Here is a 19,286-nt window from a genome sequence, read left to right as displayed (position 1 = left end):
GTGTAGATCACATTTGCATGAACTGTGTTTAATATGACTATTGAACTGCTTTGAAAGGTTTATGCCAAATGTTGAATTTTGCTTGTGAGCTTGTGACTCTTGTAACATATCAGAGGTTAATGGTTCGCGCCTGCTTTGAATGTGCATCGCACATTTAACAGTTTTTAACATCATCTCCCTTTGAGGTCTTTTTTTTTTTTTTTTTTTTTATTTTGTCTCCTCGCTGAGTTAATTCCTTTCCTGTCACAGCATGTTGGTTGAGCAGCTTCAAATCAACTGACAAACACAGACCACAGACAGGCCGGCGGGAAGTGACTTCCTACCCTCTCTGCTCCTCTTTTTCTGAAGCAGCACTTTTAGAAATGCTGAGTTTGAACTGATTACATGATGGTCGTATAATGGAACCACTGGGCGATCAGAAAATATGGAGAAAGTCCTGATTCAGCGTGTGCCTTGACAGATTTATACGTTCCCAAAAAGGGATCCCGCTAATCAGGAAAAGTCGTTTCCATGAACACATCACTTGACCAGCAGCTGTAACAAACATTTGCTGAGATTTTTAGTGTTTCATTCTGAAATAACTGAAAGGATACTCACATGTAGAATATTCAAATCTACTCTGATAAATTTGTTGCAGGCAAAGTATAATCGAAATTATTATAATTAGTAAAATATCTCAGTGTCTAGTATTGCTCAGTATAACATTCTGGTACACTAAGAGGAGATCAGGCCGCTGGATTGAAGACCACACACCACGTCTAAATGGTGTTTACCGACGTTTTCAAATAGTCAAGCATATTTCCTCATGAATACAATGCAGCACAATCAGAAAGAGACTGCTTAATAACATTTAATTACAGTGCAATTTGAAGTAGGGGCTTACAAATTCTCCTAATGATTTAAATGTGTTTAGATAGCTTGTTTGACAGTTTTTATTTCTGTCACTACTAACATATTTTTTTGTATAAGTGTTTATGCTGTGTGTACATGAAAATGTTTGTGGTTCCTTAAACACTCTGGCAAGGAGGCTTTTCCGAAAAGACTGACATTTACTCTTGTCTTCAATCCAACCAAATCCCTGTGAGTTTCAGTGTGGTGAAAGAACTGATCTTTTTATATGACTGCAGCACCGTTGACCTTTACCTGTTAACACTGTTGTCGCCCCCCAGACCTAACCCATTCACTTATGCAAACTACTTTTCCGTAATTATAGTAGAAAGCACAATGTAGTAATGTCAACAGTGTAATGTTTTGGCACTTAGTATAAAGACATAAATGCTCTATACAGTTTTGTACTAAGAAGAGATGATACAGGGCGTGTGCTTACAGACATAAATCTTTATTTTTGGGTTTCACGAGCTGCTGCTGATAGATAAGTTAAAAACCACTATTCTTTCCAAGGTCAAGAGTTGACATTTACACTCATTCGTGTTAAGAAATAGTCCAACATTTTGGGAAATACCCTTATTGACTTTTCTGCGGAGAGTTCGATGACGACTGATACCACTGTCATGCTCTGTCCTAAATGTGAAGCTAGAGCCAGCTAATGCTTCGCTTAGCTTAGCTAAAAAAAAAAAGAGTGAAAATAGGGGGAAACAGCTAGCCTGGCTCTGTCCAGCTTAGCTCATTTCTTTAATTTATAGAAAAACAGTAGTTCAAAAACAGCTATTTGTGGTTTTACAGGGGTTAATAGGAAACAATCACACCTGACCAAGAAATAGTTCAGCAAAGTTCATTTCAACATAGTACACTGCGGGTTTTCTATGAATTAAACAAACAAGACGTAACATGTTAATAAGTGAGCTTTAGAGGTGTAAGTGGTTGGATTTCCCCAGTCTTTGTGCTAAGCTAAGCTAACCAGCTACTGGTGATAGTTTTATATTTAACAGGCAGACATGAGGGTGGTATTAACCTTCTCATTTAACTTTTGGCAAGAAAGCGCAGAAGCACATTTCCCAAAATGTTGAACTGTTTCTTAATGGCTATAAATGGTCCTGACTTGCTATAACCTATTCCTGTAACACATCCCAAACATACTGCATCACTGCTTGTTAGTATCCATTGTATTTTTTAATTATAGTAATTAGTCAGGAACACGTTTTTGGAGTTTTTGCTTTGGTTCCCTTAACATTAAAATAGTTTACTTGAGACATCAGTCTGATTACTGGAGCTCACAGTTTGTGTGTGAGCGTATTTCTGTGTGTAAAACTTGGGACTTTCCTTAAAGGACATGTGTTTTGTATACAAGGTTCCCATCATACAAAGTGGGTTCCGATTCTGATTCACTCCCCTGTGGCTGGTTTGTCTTGCCTCGTGTCCCACGGGAACTACACCGGTGTCCCAGACAAATCCCCCTGCCAACATGCCAGCCTCCAGAGAACTAGGCCGGCTAAAGCCTCACTTCCCCTCCAGCAGCAGAAAAAAATCCAAACAAAGTAAACAATAAGCACCTAGTAGTCAACTTCCTTATCCTTGTTAATTATTCAAAATCCCAAAGGAGAGACCAGCCCACAGTTGTCTTCTCAGTCACTTTTTTTTCTCATACAGGCACTCACTCACCATAACAGCCCCCCTCTCCTCCAGCCTCCCCTTTCAACTTCAAACCCAGTCATTTCTGCAAGCAGCGCTTTGATTGTACCAAACACCTGTATTTTTCGAGGAGAGACTTCCTTGCGAGCCCCCGCCTCCCATCTTTGATTGTTAAACAGCAGTGGCGCCGTCATTACTGTCTGTGCGACTGATGCCGCCCAGCTTCCCCTCCCATCTTCCACCTCTGCCTTTTAACCGGAACTTTAATTGCTCAGAGAAAATTTGGATTGCTTTATTTTTTCTAATTTTCAAACCCTGCTTTTTAGTATATGAGTGTGTATGAAGGGTTGTAAAACTTGAAATCTACCTAGCTAGATTTATCAGATGAAGTGGAGATGATCATAGATTTCCTAACAGCTATAAACTGAGAACTCAACCCAACAATGTCCCCAGATTTGGTATAAGATTTTGCGAACTTTTTAAATTGACAGCATAGAGGTGGTTGTAGCCTGATGGACACAGACACACAACATTTTTTTCGAGCTCACCAGTAATCCTCCAGGAAGACAGACAGACAAACACGTACACACACACACCTTTGCAGCAGTAATACAATACTTTATTAGACGGCCTCTCCTGCCATCCTGTCTCCCCCCTCAGATTAATGTCCTCTGGGCTTCTCACCAGCTGTTTCCGTCCCTTAACACCCCTCATCTTCCTCCGGCCAGCCCTCTGCTTCACATGGCAGGGCTTACAAACTGGGCCACAACGCCTTTGTGGCTTTAGGAGAGGTTCTCGGCTTAGCAGCGTGCATGTGTGTCTGTGTGTGGACATGCGTGTTCACAAGTTGAGCTGAATGGCAGATCGCTTGTCCACACGACTCAAAATATATCATGGTATTGAGAAACAGTGTTGATAAGTTGATGAAGTCTTTGAACCTGTGCGGTTTACACCATCTTATTTGCACCCATCTGAAGAAGAACAGGCGCAGACATACATCATTTTATACTCAGGATTAGATTTTTATCTTTTTTTTCCCTAACGTTTCAGCCATTTTTGCTCCCCTGGAACTGATGTTAAATATCAAACAGTATAATAAATATAAAGGAGAAGCAAAAGCCTAAAAAACCCTAAGCTAATCCTGTTGTTGGCTTCACTTAATTAAATCTGTATTTTAAACGGTTTTTAATCGCTTCATCATTCAATACAACTGTTTGTTTTCAACATGATTTGATTTATTGGTGTATTTACAAAGTTTGTTTTTCACTCGACAGTTTACTGTTACTCTGTTTGTTTCTGTGCCCGTCAGTGTGTCCGTGTGCTTGTGTGCGTACTGTATATGTGTGCATGGTCTCTCTTGGGTGTGTCTGCCTTTGGCTCAGGTTGGTGTTTACTTCTCTCGGCGTTTTTACTGTTTGTGTGTAAGGGCAGACAGGATGTGCGATGCTTGTCAGCACACTCCAGGAGATGAAAGGACGGAGAGGGTGTGGAAGTAGCCGAGTGCTATTCAGGTAACAGGTTGTCGTCTCAGAAATCTCTCAAGAATTCAGTCCTGTTGCCTTCAGCAGTCCTAGTGAGCCATGAGGAAACGCCACTCACCACCAAGCTGCTTCAAAAAATAACTCAACAGCTTCCACAAAATCTGGGCATAAGTGAGAAGCAATTGAGTCCAGGTGCTCAATCTCAAAACACAGCCATTAGCTGTACTTTCGGGGGAGCTAGGTTGGTGCTTCTTGTTTCGCTCAGGTGTGTGTGTGTTACCTGTTATAAGACTGCTTGCATAAAGCAGTCTTATAACAGGTAACAGTGATTGCATCACCAAAACTTGACGGAGGCCACATGAGTTAGTTTTAGGAATGGGGCCTACCGACAAGTATATTAATGAGAAATGGTTGTTGACACCGCATCATTCTCATTTGGAGGATGGGAACTTAGAATGTTGTCATTCACTGCAATGCAGTGGGGCAGGTTTACGTTATTAGACGTAGAACTCTGAGCCACCATATCCATGTAAGTCTACTGTTAGCGGAGTCTATGGAATCATTGTGAGCAGAGAGTTGCATTGCCAATTTAAACAGTTGGTTGACCTAAATTGAGCGAAAACATGTTTTCTGTTTTTGTTTGGGAAGGAGTTTTACCGGGAGCAACTGAATTAATGATTTTTTTTTTTTTTTTACTCGGTGGCAGCACAACAAACTATAAACACAACACTTACATATTATCACCTTATAAAGTTGACATGGCAAACAAGTCATCAAACATTTGCCTATTTATGCATCCAGCATCCACAGGGCAACGGTGGCATTTATTTGGAGCCGTGTTTCTGGCCACCTGATAAATGTAAGTCCAAAATTCAGTCTCTTCATTGCTCTGGTTTGGGCTCTACCAACTCCTGATTGAAATGCTGGCTCTTTGGCTGCTCCATTATGTTCACCAGCTGGTTGCTAACTTTGACTTTTGGTGCTGGGCAGGTGCAGTGTGTTTATTAGAGCTTTATTAGTAAAGCTGAGGCCCATGAATAAGAAGCAGTTGGAACTGAGGGGAACTGCAGGGTCGGGTAATGATTATCAGTGGTTTTGTCACTATGAGCAAAGCCTTTTACATTACATGTAGTTATTTGATCTATTGTTAATATAGAAAATATTGATTAATGTACCTTTAATGTTTGTCATGTTATTTCTGCAGCTGACCTAAGAACAACCTGCACAGGTGTGTCAACTTGCACACTTGTCACCATTTTTATGGCCGCTTTTTGTTACAGTTTTTGTGGCTCTAATACAGGCAGATGAGGATATTAAACAACCAGCGATTCGGAGGTCTCGAACCAGGTTATCAAACAATGACATTATAAAGAAATCAACAGCAATGTAACCACAGACGTCACTGTGAGCCATTTTCACTGGATCTACTTTCTACTGAAAAAAGAGTTCCGATAAAAACTGTTATCAGAGTAATATGAACATAACTTACATAAAATACATGTTTTTGTTACAAATAAAAGTCCACTCACCCCCACTATTGTTGAAGGCAGAAATCTCAGAGACAGATACCACCAGAGGTAACTTAGTAAATATTTCTTTTTGTAATCTGGGTAGGTGGAAGGTGTTGGGAAGTGTGCGTGTCTGGAAAAGATGAACCCACAGACAGGAGGTGTCGGGGACATAATTCAGTGAATTCAGTGAGAAACCCACTCGATAAACACACTGACACAAGAATTCGCCCAGCTTTAATTACACTGATTAGCCAACGTGTGATCCTCAGAGCTGACAAAATGCAGTGGTGTCCAGTGTGGTTTTCATGGTGCCACAATCTGTGAACCTCTCAGACTGCAAGATAAACATAAATACCCCTCAAAAACACATTTCTCTGCTGCTTTGGAATTGCAAGTTTTTTGGGTGAAAATCTCACTCTATTTTGATTTAATTCAATAAAGCAATCCCGAGAATTAGATATCTGGTCATGAATGGTCAGAATGTTTATTGGTTCGGTCAAGAAACTTTTTTCTATCAGTCTTTACCGTTATATGTCAAGGAATTGTACCATAATCTGAATTAGAGCCATGATCAGAGGCGATAGAGTAGGTCAGTACATTTACTTAGGTCCTGTATTTATTTCATGGCTTTTTTCTCTCTTTTTTTTCAGAAACAATAAATTGAAGACAAGGGTATAAAACAAGGGTATAAACAAAGATATACATGAATGAAGTGAGCATTGAAAGAATGTATAAAAGAGATAAATAAAAAATAAGAATTAAAAAAAAATGAACACACATTACATATTCTTGAAACAGACTTTTCAAAGCGCTTTACACTGCCACATTCACACACACATTCATACAGCGCCCTTATCTATACATACGCACTTTTCTACAAACACACTCAGTCACACACCAATGATACATCGGAGGCAATTTGGGGTTCAGTATCTTGCCCAAGGACACTACGACAGGCGGACTGGAGGAGCCAGGGATCAAACCACTGACCTTCCTTTACCTCCTGAGCTACAGCCGCTGCCTTAAATAGATACCTACACATACCAACATATCAACAAATATAATAGAGAGGAAGTTAAAGTGCCACTGCAATGATTTGTGAGTGTTGTTCTTCTACAAAGTTGGGGGATTCCCAGCAGACAGATTTTTTAAAAAAAGAGAGTGAAAATTGAAGCAGTAGCATGGATGAGAGAGCTGGATATGGTGCCGCCACCCAGCCTGGCTAATTTGTCTCATGGTGCTGCAAAGAAAAAATCCCCTTTGGCCAAAAAGGCGTTTTCCCCATAGACCACCATTATAAAACAGATACTGGTACTGATTATTACTGTTTCTTTTAGGATTTTTTTTTAATCCATGGAGGTTTTACATTTGTAAAACTTCACTAGACATTTGTGTGTCTATGTAAAGTCCATGGGCCGGGCAGGAACACGTGGGCGGGACAGCAGAGGAAACACTAAGCTCATGTGCAGGGGGCCACAGAACACGGAAGCCAACCCAGAAACTAGAAAACTTTTTTTGGCTTATGCAACATGCGAGCAATTTTCATTCAGGTGAGTAGGCGGCAGCTTTGAGGTCTGATATCCAGTTCATATAATATACACATGAGCCGCAGAGACAGGAATATTCTGATTTATAGTCTCTAGTATGGGACAAACTCCTAAAACCCTGGTTCCTACATTTCCCACAATGCAACTCCATATAATAATAACCCTGATGAAATCAGCAGGGTTATTTTTTGGATCTCATGACAGTACCCTCTGGAGTTACATAAGACATTATACAACAGTCTTTACAGGCTGAGTCATACTGTATGTGACCAGTAAACTGAACTTAAAATCGTTGGTCTGCCCCTTTAACTCTGGAAACTCCTAGGAAAATGTGAACTTGTTTACTTTAGTGAATGCAGGGTAGGAGGTTTGTCCAGCTCATCCTTTAAGTCACACAGACGTGAACTCATGAGTTTAAGTGGACCTGATAACCAGCAGCCATGTTCAAACAAATACTTTGCGTTTAATTACACCTTTATATACCTTGACTTTTATATACGGTGAATGCGAAGACAGAAATAAAGAGAAAAAAATCTTTATACGTTGTTAACTTTTTAGTAACAACACTGGTTTCTAAAAACTTTCAGGAGGTAGCAGAGATTGGCATGAACCCGGGTGCAGTAATAAGCATCATAATCGGTCCTGGCAGTGGTTTTGCTGCCCTGACAAACAGGCGAAGGGGGAAGCAGACTCATGATGAAGAGCTACATCATCGTTCCGGCCTGCCGTGCAGCTTTGCACAGGCGTGGACTGGACGCAGTGAGACGGTGAGCTGTGCTTGTGGCCAGACGAGACGAGACCTTTAAGTACAGACCTTTGGATTTCTTGGTCACGTGACTCGGTATCTACAACCTGCCTTCTCCCGGCCGGCCGTCCGCGCTCACCGTTGAAAACCAAAAAACAAAACAAAACAAATCAAAAAAGGTAAACGTCTTCTGCTGCAGCGTCCGCAGACTGGCTCCAGTTTCCAGACTATTAGCCCTCAACTTCGACCTCGAACTCGAACTCAACCCCCCGTAGAAAGCGAAATGACACGAGGCGACCGGCGCGTCACTGGCGGGGGCGGCGGCGGCGGGGGGAGGGGGGTTAACCGTGCGGGCACGTCGCTCGGTCAGGCCTTGTCTCGGGAATAAACACTGATCTCAGACCGAGCTCCGCCGAGGGCTGCGTCTGCGATCGGCGCACTTTTTGGCGACATTGTTTCCGGATGGAAAGCGATTCGCGGTCGCAAATGCGAGACGAGGGCGATAATAGAGCAACGTGGCGGTCGGATTTGTGAAGATTACAGTCAACAAAGTGCTCTGCACAAGACTGCCTCCTAATCCCTGTGCGAAAGGGATGGGCAGTGCACCGGCTGAATCTGACTTTCTGCGAAAAGCTGGGTGGGGGAATGGAAGCAGACTCTTCCTCTCGACTCCACACATGCACATTATGGTCAAATGGGTGTAGGCTCACACACTTGTGCTGAATGTCAAACACATTGTCAGACTCTGAAGATTAGTTTTAAGATTGTTTATATGAGGTAGTTAGTCGGTTCAATGAGTGCTTATTTTTCATCTCATCAGTTTTCATTCTTCCCCCAGAGCCAGCGAGACTTCTGTTTGCCCCCGACTTGACGGTTTTTTTGGTTTTTTTTGCTGTTTCTTTGTTGCAGGATGGCAGAGGCTCCCATGTCATGTGATTGTTTTGTGTCCTTGCCCCCCGGTTCTCGCGATGACCATGTGATTTTTGGGAAGAACTCCGACCGTCCCCGGGATGAGGTGCAGGAGGTGGCCCACTACCCTGCAGCATCTCACCCTCCAGGCTCCATGCTGGAGGTAAACAGCCCTGGACTCCCACTGTCCCACAAACCCAACTACTGCTGCGTCTGCACCATGCATAACTTTAATCGCACAAGTTGACTGATACAGAACATACTTCCAGGGTCTGGTTGCATTGCAGAAGATTTAAGAAATAAAAAGATTGTAGTCATATATCAATCCATGGGAATTCAAAACAATCCTGTCTGAGACTGTAGTCTGAACCAGAATTTGTTAAACATTTACTCAGGAATTCATGTAGAAACATTGTTTCCAGTTAATGATTGAAGGGAAGTAACTGAATGTCACCGATGAAATTCTTCCTCTTTTCCTCCTCCATATTGTGTCAAATCCGTCTTTTAGTGGCACTAATCAGATCAGTTACTGAGCTTCAGATAATTTGGGAAAGTCGTACAGTTATGCTGCCATTGCTGATATAAATGCTTTTGGTATCAAAATTGGAAGACAAGTTGTATTTTGTGTACCGCAAACAGTGGCCTACCCGCAACTCTGAAAGTATGTGCTCTAAAAGTGCAACATGACCTCAAAGTCAACAACAGAATTCCTCTTTTCCTTCCTCTTATTTCTGTTTTCTCAGAGTTCTGTTTTCTGAACAGAACCAATTTGTGCTATGTGTTCAACCAGTCATGCTCTGCTTTGCCTACTGCATAAAGTACACGTAACGCTCTGTGCACAGTTGATGAACAGTATCTCTCATTCTCAGTCCCTCTTTTTCTGTCTTGTCCTTTTTTGTTTTTGTTTCAAACTGCAGTGCACATACATCCAGATCTCTCAGGTGGAGCAGACCCACGCCGTCGTCCTCAGCAAACCTGCCTGGATGTGGGGTGCAGAAATGGGAGCTAATGACCAGGGAGTCTGTATTGGGAACGAGGCAGTCTGGACCCAGGAGCCCGTCACTCCTGGAGAGGCTCTGCTGGGTATGGACCTGGTCCGGTGAGCGCCAAAAGTCTTTTGATAATCTATTCATCAAAAAAAAATATGGATCATAAACAGATTATCCAATTTTAGCAATACAGAAAAATAATCTTTGTAGCTGTCGAAGCAACCATTTACTGCATCCTAATAAAACAGTTTGGATGTTGTATTTTCAGGGAAAGCATTAACTTAATTCTCTTATGCATCGATCAGAAGGGTGTGTAAAGTGTCATAAGCAAGTTATGACAGGTGTAGTGAGTACTGTTGAAAACTCAGACTTATCCATTCATCACTGTGTGTATAAATACTCAGCTAGTCAGGGGAGTTGCCAAGTGATTCTCGAGTACAGTCGAACTTCCTCCAACACACTATGCAGAGGAGCGTGCAAACATTGGCGACAAGCTCAACCAATCTTCATGGTTTGTGAAAAAGACTAAATGATCAAGCAATAAATAAATAAATGAATAGATAAAAACTTAAAACAGATATTGACTATTGACCATTATTAAATAACTTCCTATCATTTGTAAGAACATAACTGATGCTTTGTAAAGAGGAAACTCAACTGTTACACTTTGAAGTAACCCAGCGTGTCTTTTGATCATCAGACTGGGGCTGGAGCGCGGCGACAGTGCCTGGGCAGCGCTGACAGTGATCACCGGCCTCCTGGAGCAGCATGGCCAGGGGGGACAGTGCAAGGAGGATCCGGAGCCCTTCAGCTACCACAACACCTTCCTTCTGGTGGACCGCAACGAGGCATGGGTCTTGGAAACTGCTGGGAAGCTGTGGGCGGCACAGAAGGTCACAGGTGAGGATGGAGGTTTAGCGACCACGTAAACACGTAAAATCTAGGCAATTCATTTGGCCAATCCAAATATGGTCTCTAGCCAGGCTGTGTGGCTTTACAATCTCTACAGCATTTGACACCCTTTATACTTTCTTTATCCTCGTTTCAAATGAGCAAAAACTCTATAAAAACCTGCACAACCAGTATACTGCACAGAACTAAGAATACAAAATGACAGTAGATTGTACAAACGGGAGCCAAAACACTGACTTGACACAGCTGGGTGATTATATCAAATGCCTCTCTCACAATTGCAAACATCAGCACCTTAAGTTAGCTTTGACTGGGGTGATTTTCTTTTGTCTCATATCTAAACAAGACAGGACTCACTATCTTTAGCTGGAAATAGTTCCCAGTAAATGTCCTATTTACTCATGTTTGAGTAATGTTTGCTAAAAGCTACAGTGCCCAGGTCTTTAAGAAAATTACCGAGCCTTAATTCTTTTTTTTTTTTTTTTTTTTTTTTAACAAGAATAAGAGTCGACATGCCATTGCTAGCAGCTCTGTGAGGCTACACTTAAGCGCAGGCAAGCTTTAAGCCAAATACTAACATCAGTATGCTAACATGCTCACAGAGACTGTGGTCAGCATCTTAGTTTAACCTGTTAGGATGCTCACACTTGCTCATTGGCACTAAACACAAAGCCCTGGTAGTGCCATTAGTTTTGCAGGTACAGTATTTGGTCATAGATCAAAGTCTTAGACAGAGGAAAACATGCTAGTGGTGCTAGAAGAAAAATCAAGGGATCACCAATGTCGGTAGCCCTCACGAACGAGGACCGTGAATGTCTGTACAAAATTTAATTTCAATCCATCCAGTGGTTGTTGAGATACTTCGGTCTGGACCACAGGTGTGGACTGATGCTCACACCACTCGGCTGCTCAATCTTCCTTTAAAGAGCAAATCAACACTAAACGGCACAAGAGGGTTGAAAATCCATATGAAATATTTAAATACTTACATGACTCATATTTGCTCTTTAATGTGGGAAACTAAATAACAAAGTCTTTGTTCATTCTTCAACATGATAACACAGCTTATATAGATGTTTCATATAATTCGGTGAATCCTGAAATTGTGGTGAAGAGACGCTCATAGATCAGAGTCGGATCACTCTGTCAAGTGGAGATAAACATTGCAAGCTGCTTGGCTCAGTGTGTACGCAAATACAGCACCAATGAGCATGCCTTATATAAACTGTACTCTATTGTTTCTGGCCAGCGGGCGGGACATTTCGAACTCACAAGCACTCACAAGCAGGAGTGTGTCCTCCTCCTAGACGTGTGAATGATGTGCTTGGTTTTGCCTCTTGTGTGGTTGTGTAGTCTGTCCTCTTTCCAGGTCTACATGGTGGAGAGGAGGTCGTGCGGCTCAGGTTCTTGTCTGATTGCGTGCACCTAGAATTTGCTTGGCGTCCCCCCAGACCATAATCTTCATATGTGTTTACATTCTATAATTTTGTCATCTTGATTGGCCATAGTGTTGATCTATTCTGTCCACATGACATCTACTACATGGCCGTTTTGGAAGAGGGATCCTTTCTCAGTTCCTCTTCCTGAGGTTTCTTCCATTTTTTTCCCCTCGTTGAAGGGTTTTTGGGGGGAGTTTGTCCTTATCCCATTTGAGGGTCTAAGGACAGAGGGTGTTGTATGCTGTACAGACTGTTAAGCCCCTTGAGGCAATTTTCTGATATTGGGTTACATAAATAGATTTTGACTTGATTTGACTTGAGACTTGTATCTGCTATTAAAAGACAAACATCGGTTTTGGCAAGGCATCTTCACACACTAACGGCCTCCCGCTCCTTTCAGAGGGCGTGAAGAACATCTCCAACCAGCTGACCGTCGGCACTGAGATCTCCGCAGAGCACCCAGAACTGCGGAGCACGGCCCAGGCTCAGGGTTGGTGGGATGGTGAAAGAGAGTTCAACTTCTCTCAGGTGTTCAGTCCTGAGAAACCACCTGCTAGGATGGAGTTGGCCAAATTGCGCTATAAGGGAGGCACAGAGCTGCTCCGGCAACATGACGGTGAGAGTGGTCCACGACTGCATTTCCCAGAATGCCTCTGGGTTTTTTTCCCTTTAATACTCTGTGTTACGCCGAGTGTAAAAGGTCAATTATGGCTGAATATGAGCGTGACTTCCACTTGCCTTCAGAATCAAAAAGATTTTTTTGAAATGTTTATATTTTTTATTCAAGTCCACGGTACCTCATTCACTCTGTGTCTGGTCTCAGGCTCAGTGACGGCAGAGGTGATGATGTCCATTCTGAGGGACAAGCCCAGTGGCATCTGCATGGATTCTGGAGGTTTCTGCACTACAGGCAGCATGGTGTCTGTTCTGCCCAGAGACACCAGCCTGCCATGCATCCACTTCTTCACTGCCACCCCAGACCCCTCCAGGTTTGTCACTGACTAAACTTAGAATTCCTCTAGACATCAGTTAAGACTAAAATAACCTATTTATACTGCAACATATTCATATACTCTCAAAGTACATTTAGGAACACATTATTTATACTGGATAGGACCTCCCTTTGCTTTCAAAACAGCGTCAGCTCTTCTTGGCATGGATTCTGCTAGATGTTGGAAACATTCATTTGAGATTCTGCTCTATGTTGACATGATTGCATCACATCATTTCTGCAGATTTGTCAGCTGCACATTCATGGTGCTCTACCACACTCCAAATGTGTTCTACTGGATTCAGATCGGGTGACTAGGGAGGCTACTGAAACGCACTGAACTCTTGTCGACTTTTACTTTGTTACATGGAGCATTATCCTGCTGGAAGTAACCATTAGACGATGGTAAACTGTGGCCATAAAGGGAAGCATATGGTCAGCGACAATACTCAGACAGGCTGTGGCATTCAAACCATGATTGATTGGTATTAAAGGAGCCAATAGTGTGTTTCGGTAATACTCAAACCAGCCCGTCTGGCACCAACAATCATGCCACGGTCAAGGTCACTGAGATCACATCTTTTCCCCCATTCTGATGTTTGATGTGAACATTAACGGAAGCTCCTGACCTGTGTCTGCATGATTTTATGCACTGCACTGCGGCCAGGTGAGTGATAATTGGATAATTGCATCAATAAACAGGTGTACCTAATAAAGTGCTCAATGAGCATATATGGCAATATGCTCTGTTCTGCAACACTCTATAGGCAGCTGCTGTAAGCACAATACTGTAGTGATCCCTTTACACAAAAGCTTTTAAATTTACTAATTAATGGTTCACATGCAGTGGCAACATGAACTCTTGTTGCATGGTTTTGGAACAGATTCATACTATTTATTTGTTTGTGTGCAGTTTTAGAATTTCAGGGACAATTAATTGAACTAACAAAAATATCTGTCTCAGAACTTTATTTCTATGTACTTATGTTAGGGCTGCGTAAATATTACATTACATGGTTCTTTCTAGGAAACTTTACGCAGCTGAAAAATAAAGCATTACCTGTATATACTTTAAATTTTGCGAAATGTGTTTAATGGTGCCTCAAAGACCTTATATGTAAATATGTAACTTTGCCTTTGGAGTTCCACCTCAGACACTCCCAACAAAACAGAGCAAACATGTCCCAAAGCTGGGATCTTCCTTTTTATATCCTAAGTTACGTTGCATGCTGTTGGACTGAAACATATCGCTTGAGCAAAGGAACACTGGATAGTGGTGCACAAACTTTTCATATCGGATGCATGCCTAGTGTGTGGGAGGTTCTGCCTGCTTTACCTTTACGGCATCAGAAACATAGTTGTTAGCATGAGCAGCAATAGCTAATTAAATAGACAATGAAAGGTCAAGAAAAAATTTAAAACATCAATTAATCGCCTATACACTGATTTATTGGTTGGTGCAAAGATGGAAAACACACAAGTGTCCAGAATACTACAAGCAAAATTTCTTTACAACAGATTAAGCATTTCACAAAAAGCATGACGCATGCATAGATTATGAAGGTGGTGATACCCCAATATTCTTTCCACACCTCTTTCACATCTCATCTCCGCTTCTCCTACACTCTGTCTCTACTTTGGCGGCCGGAATTTCTTAGTCTGCATTTCTCTCTTTCCTGTTCCTATCCCTGTTAACCCACCCCACCTATACCCTGGTAGGTCTATATTCAAGCCTTTTATCTTCTCGGACTGTTCCACTCCAGCGCTGAGGGTGGTCTCCCCACAGTTCGGCCAAGACGACCCTGTCAGGAAGCAGCCTCGCTTTCAGAGCCAGGTGGACCGCAGACATGACCTCTACAAGGCTCACCAGGTGGCACTCAACACCATGGAGACCAACCCGGTGGGCACTGAAAGGGGACTAGGTCAATGATAGTCCAGTACAGATCCTGGGAGAGCTTCATTTCATATTTATTCAAAGCTGAATCTTTTTTTTTTTTTACTGAGAAGCTGAACTCGTTCAGTTTTTGCTGATAAATAACAGGAAAGTCTCCCAGCACAGGACTGACACTCCCAGTAAAGGACAGGACCTCGCAATTAGTGCAGACAAGACACATGGCATTAGTGTAGACTAAACATAAACACACTACAAGTACACATTCAAAGCCAAAGAGCAGGGTTTCAGTCATGACTACACTTCAACCAAACACCAACATGATAGTGCTGGCAGGTATTAAGTAACGTATGACTTTTAAGCTGATAATCCTGTTAGAGATGACTTGTGCTTTTTATCAGATCAGTGTCAATTATTAAATTTCCCAAAGGTTTCAACCTGAATTTAGCCACAGTATTACATATTACCCCAGGTAGTGTTAGGTGAATGAACAGTTAGAGGAAGGCCAGTATACTTTTTGGACTGAAATTTTGTGATTGTCTCAATGTATTAGTATGTACAGATTCAGACAAGAGTCTAGTGTTGCTACTTGTTAGCTGCAACCCGATTCCATAATACATCTTAAATTCATGAATACATATTCATTCAAACCAGGTTTTGACTATGTTGGGCATTGACAGTATAATATGAAAAACTTAAACCTGCAATAACTTACTTTCTTAGGACACTTGGGAGCAGTGGAAACAAGCTGTTAACACACCATTGACATGTCATCCTCTTTTAAGTTGATATGGCAAACTCGTTAGCAAATAGTTGCTTATTTGAACATCAAGCAGATATGGATCAACATCATCCTTCTTTTTCGCTCCCTATCAACTTTGGAGGAAAATATCTCCTGTCAGCTGCTAAATGCTCCACTACGTTCACCAGCTGGTTTCTAACTGTGTCTGTCTGCTTTTTGGTGCAGAGCAGGTAGTGGACGGTAGGATTTTAGAGCTTTTTCTCTGAATACAGCTGCACAGAACAGTACAATTGCAGGACAAACAGCTAAATAATGAGCTGAAAGTCACCCCTATATGGCTGTGGCCACAAGTACCAATAAAGAAAGAATGGTAAAACATAGTGTAACTGTAGCACAAGAAAAAGAGAAGTAAAACAAAATCCACAGCTTGAATAAATAATGTCAGGACAGTTGCACAGAAGAGAAGTAATAACCACCTCAAGTTTGCTAAAATTAACTAAAATTAGCCACTACAAGCTAATGGCCATGCCAGACCAAGCAAAGCTGAAGCGGCAAACACTTTTGAACATAGTAAACTGAGCAATGGAATGGTTTATTACTTATCAATTCAAATTTTTATTTGTACGAGGAAAAGAGTTTTTTTTCTTCTTTTTAAAGTTACATAGTCTTGCTTTGAAATAAATGCAGATGTTGGTGAAACAGCATGAAAAGTTCTTGGGCGCAGGGGGTGTATCTATAAAATTCATTTTTGACCTTGAAATTTGGTTTGACAAGTTATTTTGGAGCTTTCTTCCATATCACACGTATTTTGCTTTCTTTCTGTGACGTTTAATTGGCGCTGGCGGCTCAAAGTTGCAGTTTGCTTGATACATTTTGATGCATTTATTTTTCATTATTTCCTGTTTCTTAAGCGCACTGATTTTTTTGTAAGCCCACTGTGAACACGCTTTACTCTGTGAATTATTATGTCGTATAATGGGTTTGGGACCAAACTACTGGCTGCTATTTTGGTGAGCAGCCAGACTATGTAAAACCCCAGATTAACTTGTAGAGGAAGTGGAGGTGTGTAACTGCTGTTATTAAGTCTACGCCTCCACTACAGACCTCTGGTTGAAATAGACTTAGGAGTCTCAAAAGGCCAAGAGTTGGATCTGGATTCTTTAAACGTACATGATAATACAAACAGGGGCATCATCATAACTTGGTTTAAACTTGGTCTTTTTCTCTCTATCTCAGGACGAGGGCTTAGCTGTCTATGAGATTCTTAGGGATCTGGAGGCGCAGTGTCTGAGTGAGATTTCAGCCATGCTGAGAGGAGAGATACCAGGAGACGAACTGGGGGACTTGTTTTTTGATTGCGTGGACACAGAGATCAAGTTCTACCAGTGAGGAGGTAGGAGGCTTCGAGATGTGTATTTGGTGTTGTATATGTGCATGAATGTGAATGTAAAGTTTCCTCAAGTTAAAGAAAAATTTGGACTGCAGCTCAAACACTTAAGAATCAGTGTGGGACCAGTCAGAGTCATCAGAATTAGTGACGGCTGCAGACCATGATCCTAAAATCTTAGCTGGTTGAAAACAGAAGTCTGAAAATAGACAATTCATTTGAACAGTCTTCTATTGTATGTTTGGCATAACAAGCCAGCAGTTCATTGACAAAGTTGCTCAAGAGTTAGGCACATAAAACACACGCAAGATAGTGAACCTTTGTACAGTTAGGAGGTGAGATCAGTAATAAGAACTTGTAAGTTGTGATTCTTACAACCAGTTGCTGATGTCTCTTGGAAGTGTGATGGTGACCGTTTCCAGCTAAGGTAAATAAGCGCCTAACGTGCTGCGTTAACCTGTCCTCTCTTACAGTGCCCTCAGGTGGACATCCCTAGCGCCCGCAGAGTGGCAGGAGAAGGACCTGGGACTGTTGCAAGCTCTGTATTCCTTGTCTGATTGGCCTCCGCCTCACTCACACAACACACATGCCTGACACCATTCCATCATTAACGCAGACTAAATGTCTAAACTGAACATGTGATTTGAGCATATTTATCATCTGTATTCACCCAGGGAGCAATGACTGCACCTCATTAGTTAGCATAGTGATGTAGACTACACAGGCGCCCATGTAGAGCTGTGTGACGTTGCACAAATACTGTAAGTGTGGCATTTGTTTAACATTTTGTTTGTCGTCGAAAATGAATGGGCTCTCATTTGTTTGATGGCTTCCCGTAGGGACAGATCGAATAAAGAATGTGCATAGTCTGTCCTAAGTGTCTTGTGAGCTCTCTGGCCACCCTAGTGGTGCACCTGTAGGTACTGGAAATGTTAGAGTAGGTCCACAGTGAGCTGGTTAAATTTCTAAATTCACCTTTTATCTCGCCGTCCACTGTCCAGACTGAAACAGCATTTTCTTCACCAGGCCAAGGTAGGGTCAGAGGCTGTGCGCCAGTAAATGTACGAAGACAGCCTTTAGTTGCCTCTAACTTTACCTGTGATCATACATGATATCAGCATAGTCAAATACACACTGTTGTCATTAATCTGGATTTATGTTGATTTTGTCAGGTGACGTTCATGAAATAAGGATTTGGTCAGGTGGGCTGTCTGTCCCAGTCCTGACCAGATGTTGGCTACGCTGAGCAGTGTGGTTGTTCGCCACCTGAAAAGATGGTGGGGAGGAAGAGATTTCAGGTGTTCAGGTCTTCCCTGTGGACAGAGGTCTCTACAAAAACGACCTGGAAACATACAAACTGCGTTTTCAAATTTGGACAGCTTAATGTAGATGTAGTCTTAAACTGTGAGTTAGTTTATAAAGGAAATATCTCAACTATTGTCAGATGGATTTCCATGAAATTTTGTACAGATATTTAGGTTCCTCAGAGGATTGCTGTGGGATTTTGGCTTTGTAATATCTAATACACTAATGCTGACCAGTAATACTTACATTCCTTTACCCCGTCTTTTAAAGATTAAGTAAGTCATCCAACTTTGTGAACCTCCATTTTTACTTGAGATGAGTGACAGTTAACCCTCGTGTCTGTTTTGTGATCACTTCCACATAATTCAGTGATAGAAAGCATCAAAAGTAATTCCAGAAATACTTTCACATAATTAATACTGAGGTGTTTGGTCTAAAACGTTGTGATATTGGATTTTTGTCAGCATTGCGCAGCCTTAAAAGTAACAATTCTTCTCTTCGTATCCAACAGTTTATTATCACAATTCCACTCTCTTGCTTGGATAAGAATAGAAAAAGAGGCTTGCTTTCTCAGAAGTGGAAAATGCATTATTATTATTATTATTATTATTACTATTATTTCACTAAAATAAGGATGGAAGGAGCATTGGTTCTTTACATAAAGACTCAATAGACAAGGAGGGAAGGAAAGCATTATATTGTACTATTATATAGCTGGTCTGTGTGCCAAAAAAGCAATGATTATGATTACACCCACTAGTACCTCCTTGAAATTAAATGCAGAGTAATATACAGTATTTGAGTGACTACTAACGCCAAAATATTTAGAAAAACAAGTCCAGCTGCTGGTCCAAAGGTGATACTTACTGTTTGTTGAATGTTACAAGATAACGGCAGCCTTAGTGTAT

General features: G+C 41.6%; 1 protein-coding gene across 6 annotated transcripts; it reads left to right on the top strand.

Annotated features, from left to right (window-relative positions):
• The first annotated feature begins 7,738 nt into the window (after positions 1-7,738).
• Positions 7,739-17,945, top strand: scrn2 (secernin 2). 6 transcript variants are annotated; one of them, XM_040146007.1, is made up of 9 exons: positions 7,739-7,835; positions 8,723-8,885; positions 9,640-9,821; positions 10,412-10,611; positions 12,463-12,678; positions 12,886-13,051; positions 14,773-14,953; positions 16,923-17,079; positions 17,547-17,945. In XM_040146007.1, the coding sequence occupies exons 1-8, from the start codon at positions 7,762-7,764 to the stop codon at positions 17,073-17,075; spliced, it is 1,335 nt and encodes a 444-aa protein (XP_040001941.1). In that variant the 5' UTR covers positions 7,739-7,761; the 3' UTR covers positions 17,076-17,079; positions 17,547-17,945. The 6 variants fall into 6 exon arrangements, with proteins under 6 accessions (XP_040001941.1, XP_040001943.1, XP_040001942.1 ...); XM_040146009.1 differs by lacking the exon at positions 7,739-7,835 and adding an exon at positions 7,858-7,992; XM_040146008.1 differs by lacking the exon at positions 7,739-7,835 and adding an exon at positions 8,173-8,450.
• The last annotated feature ends 1,341 nt before the right edge of the window (positions 17,946-19,286 follow it).

The sequence above is a fragment of the Xiphias gladius genome, chromosome 15 (genome assembly GCF_016859285.1).
Source record: "Xiphias gladius isolate SHS-SW01 ecotype Sanya breed wild chromosome 15, ASM1685928v1, whole genome shotgun sequence".
Taxonomy (NCBI): Eukaryota; Metazoa; Chordata; class Actinopteri; order Istiophoriformes; family Xiphiidae; genus Xiphias; species Xiphias gladius.
Note: the sequence above shows the minus strand (reverse complement) of the source record. Positions and strands in the feature narration are given on the sequence as shown.

What these genes read in the sequence shown, in the direction of transcription:
- scrn2 (XM_040146006.1), top strand. Translation starts at nt 8,508, where the DNA reads ATGGGTGTAGGCTCACACACTTGTGCTGAATGTCAAACACATTGTCAG. An exon ending in GCTGCTCCGGCAACATGACG is followed by an intron (nt 12,679 to 12,885) that starts GTGAGAGTGGTC and finishes GTCTGGTCTCAG; the next exon opens with GCTCAGTGACGGCAGAGGTG. An exon ending in GCCACCCCAGACCCCTCCAG is followed by an intron (nt 13,052 to 14,772) that starts GTTTGTCACTGA and finishes ATACCCTGGTAG; the next exon opens with GTCTATATTCAAGCCTTTTA.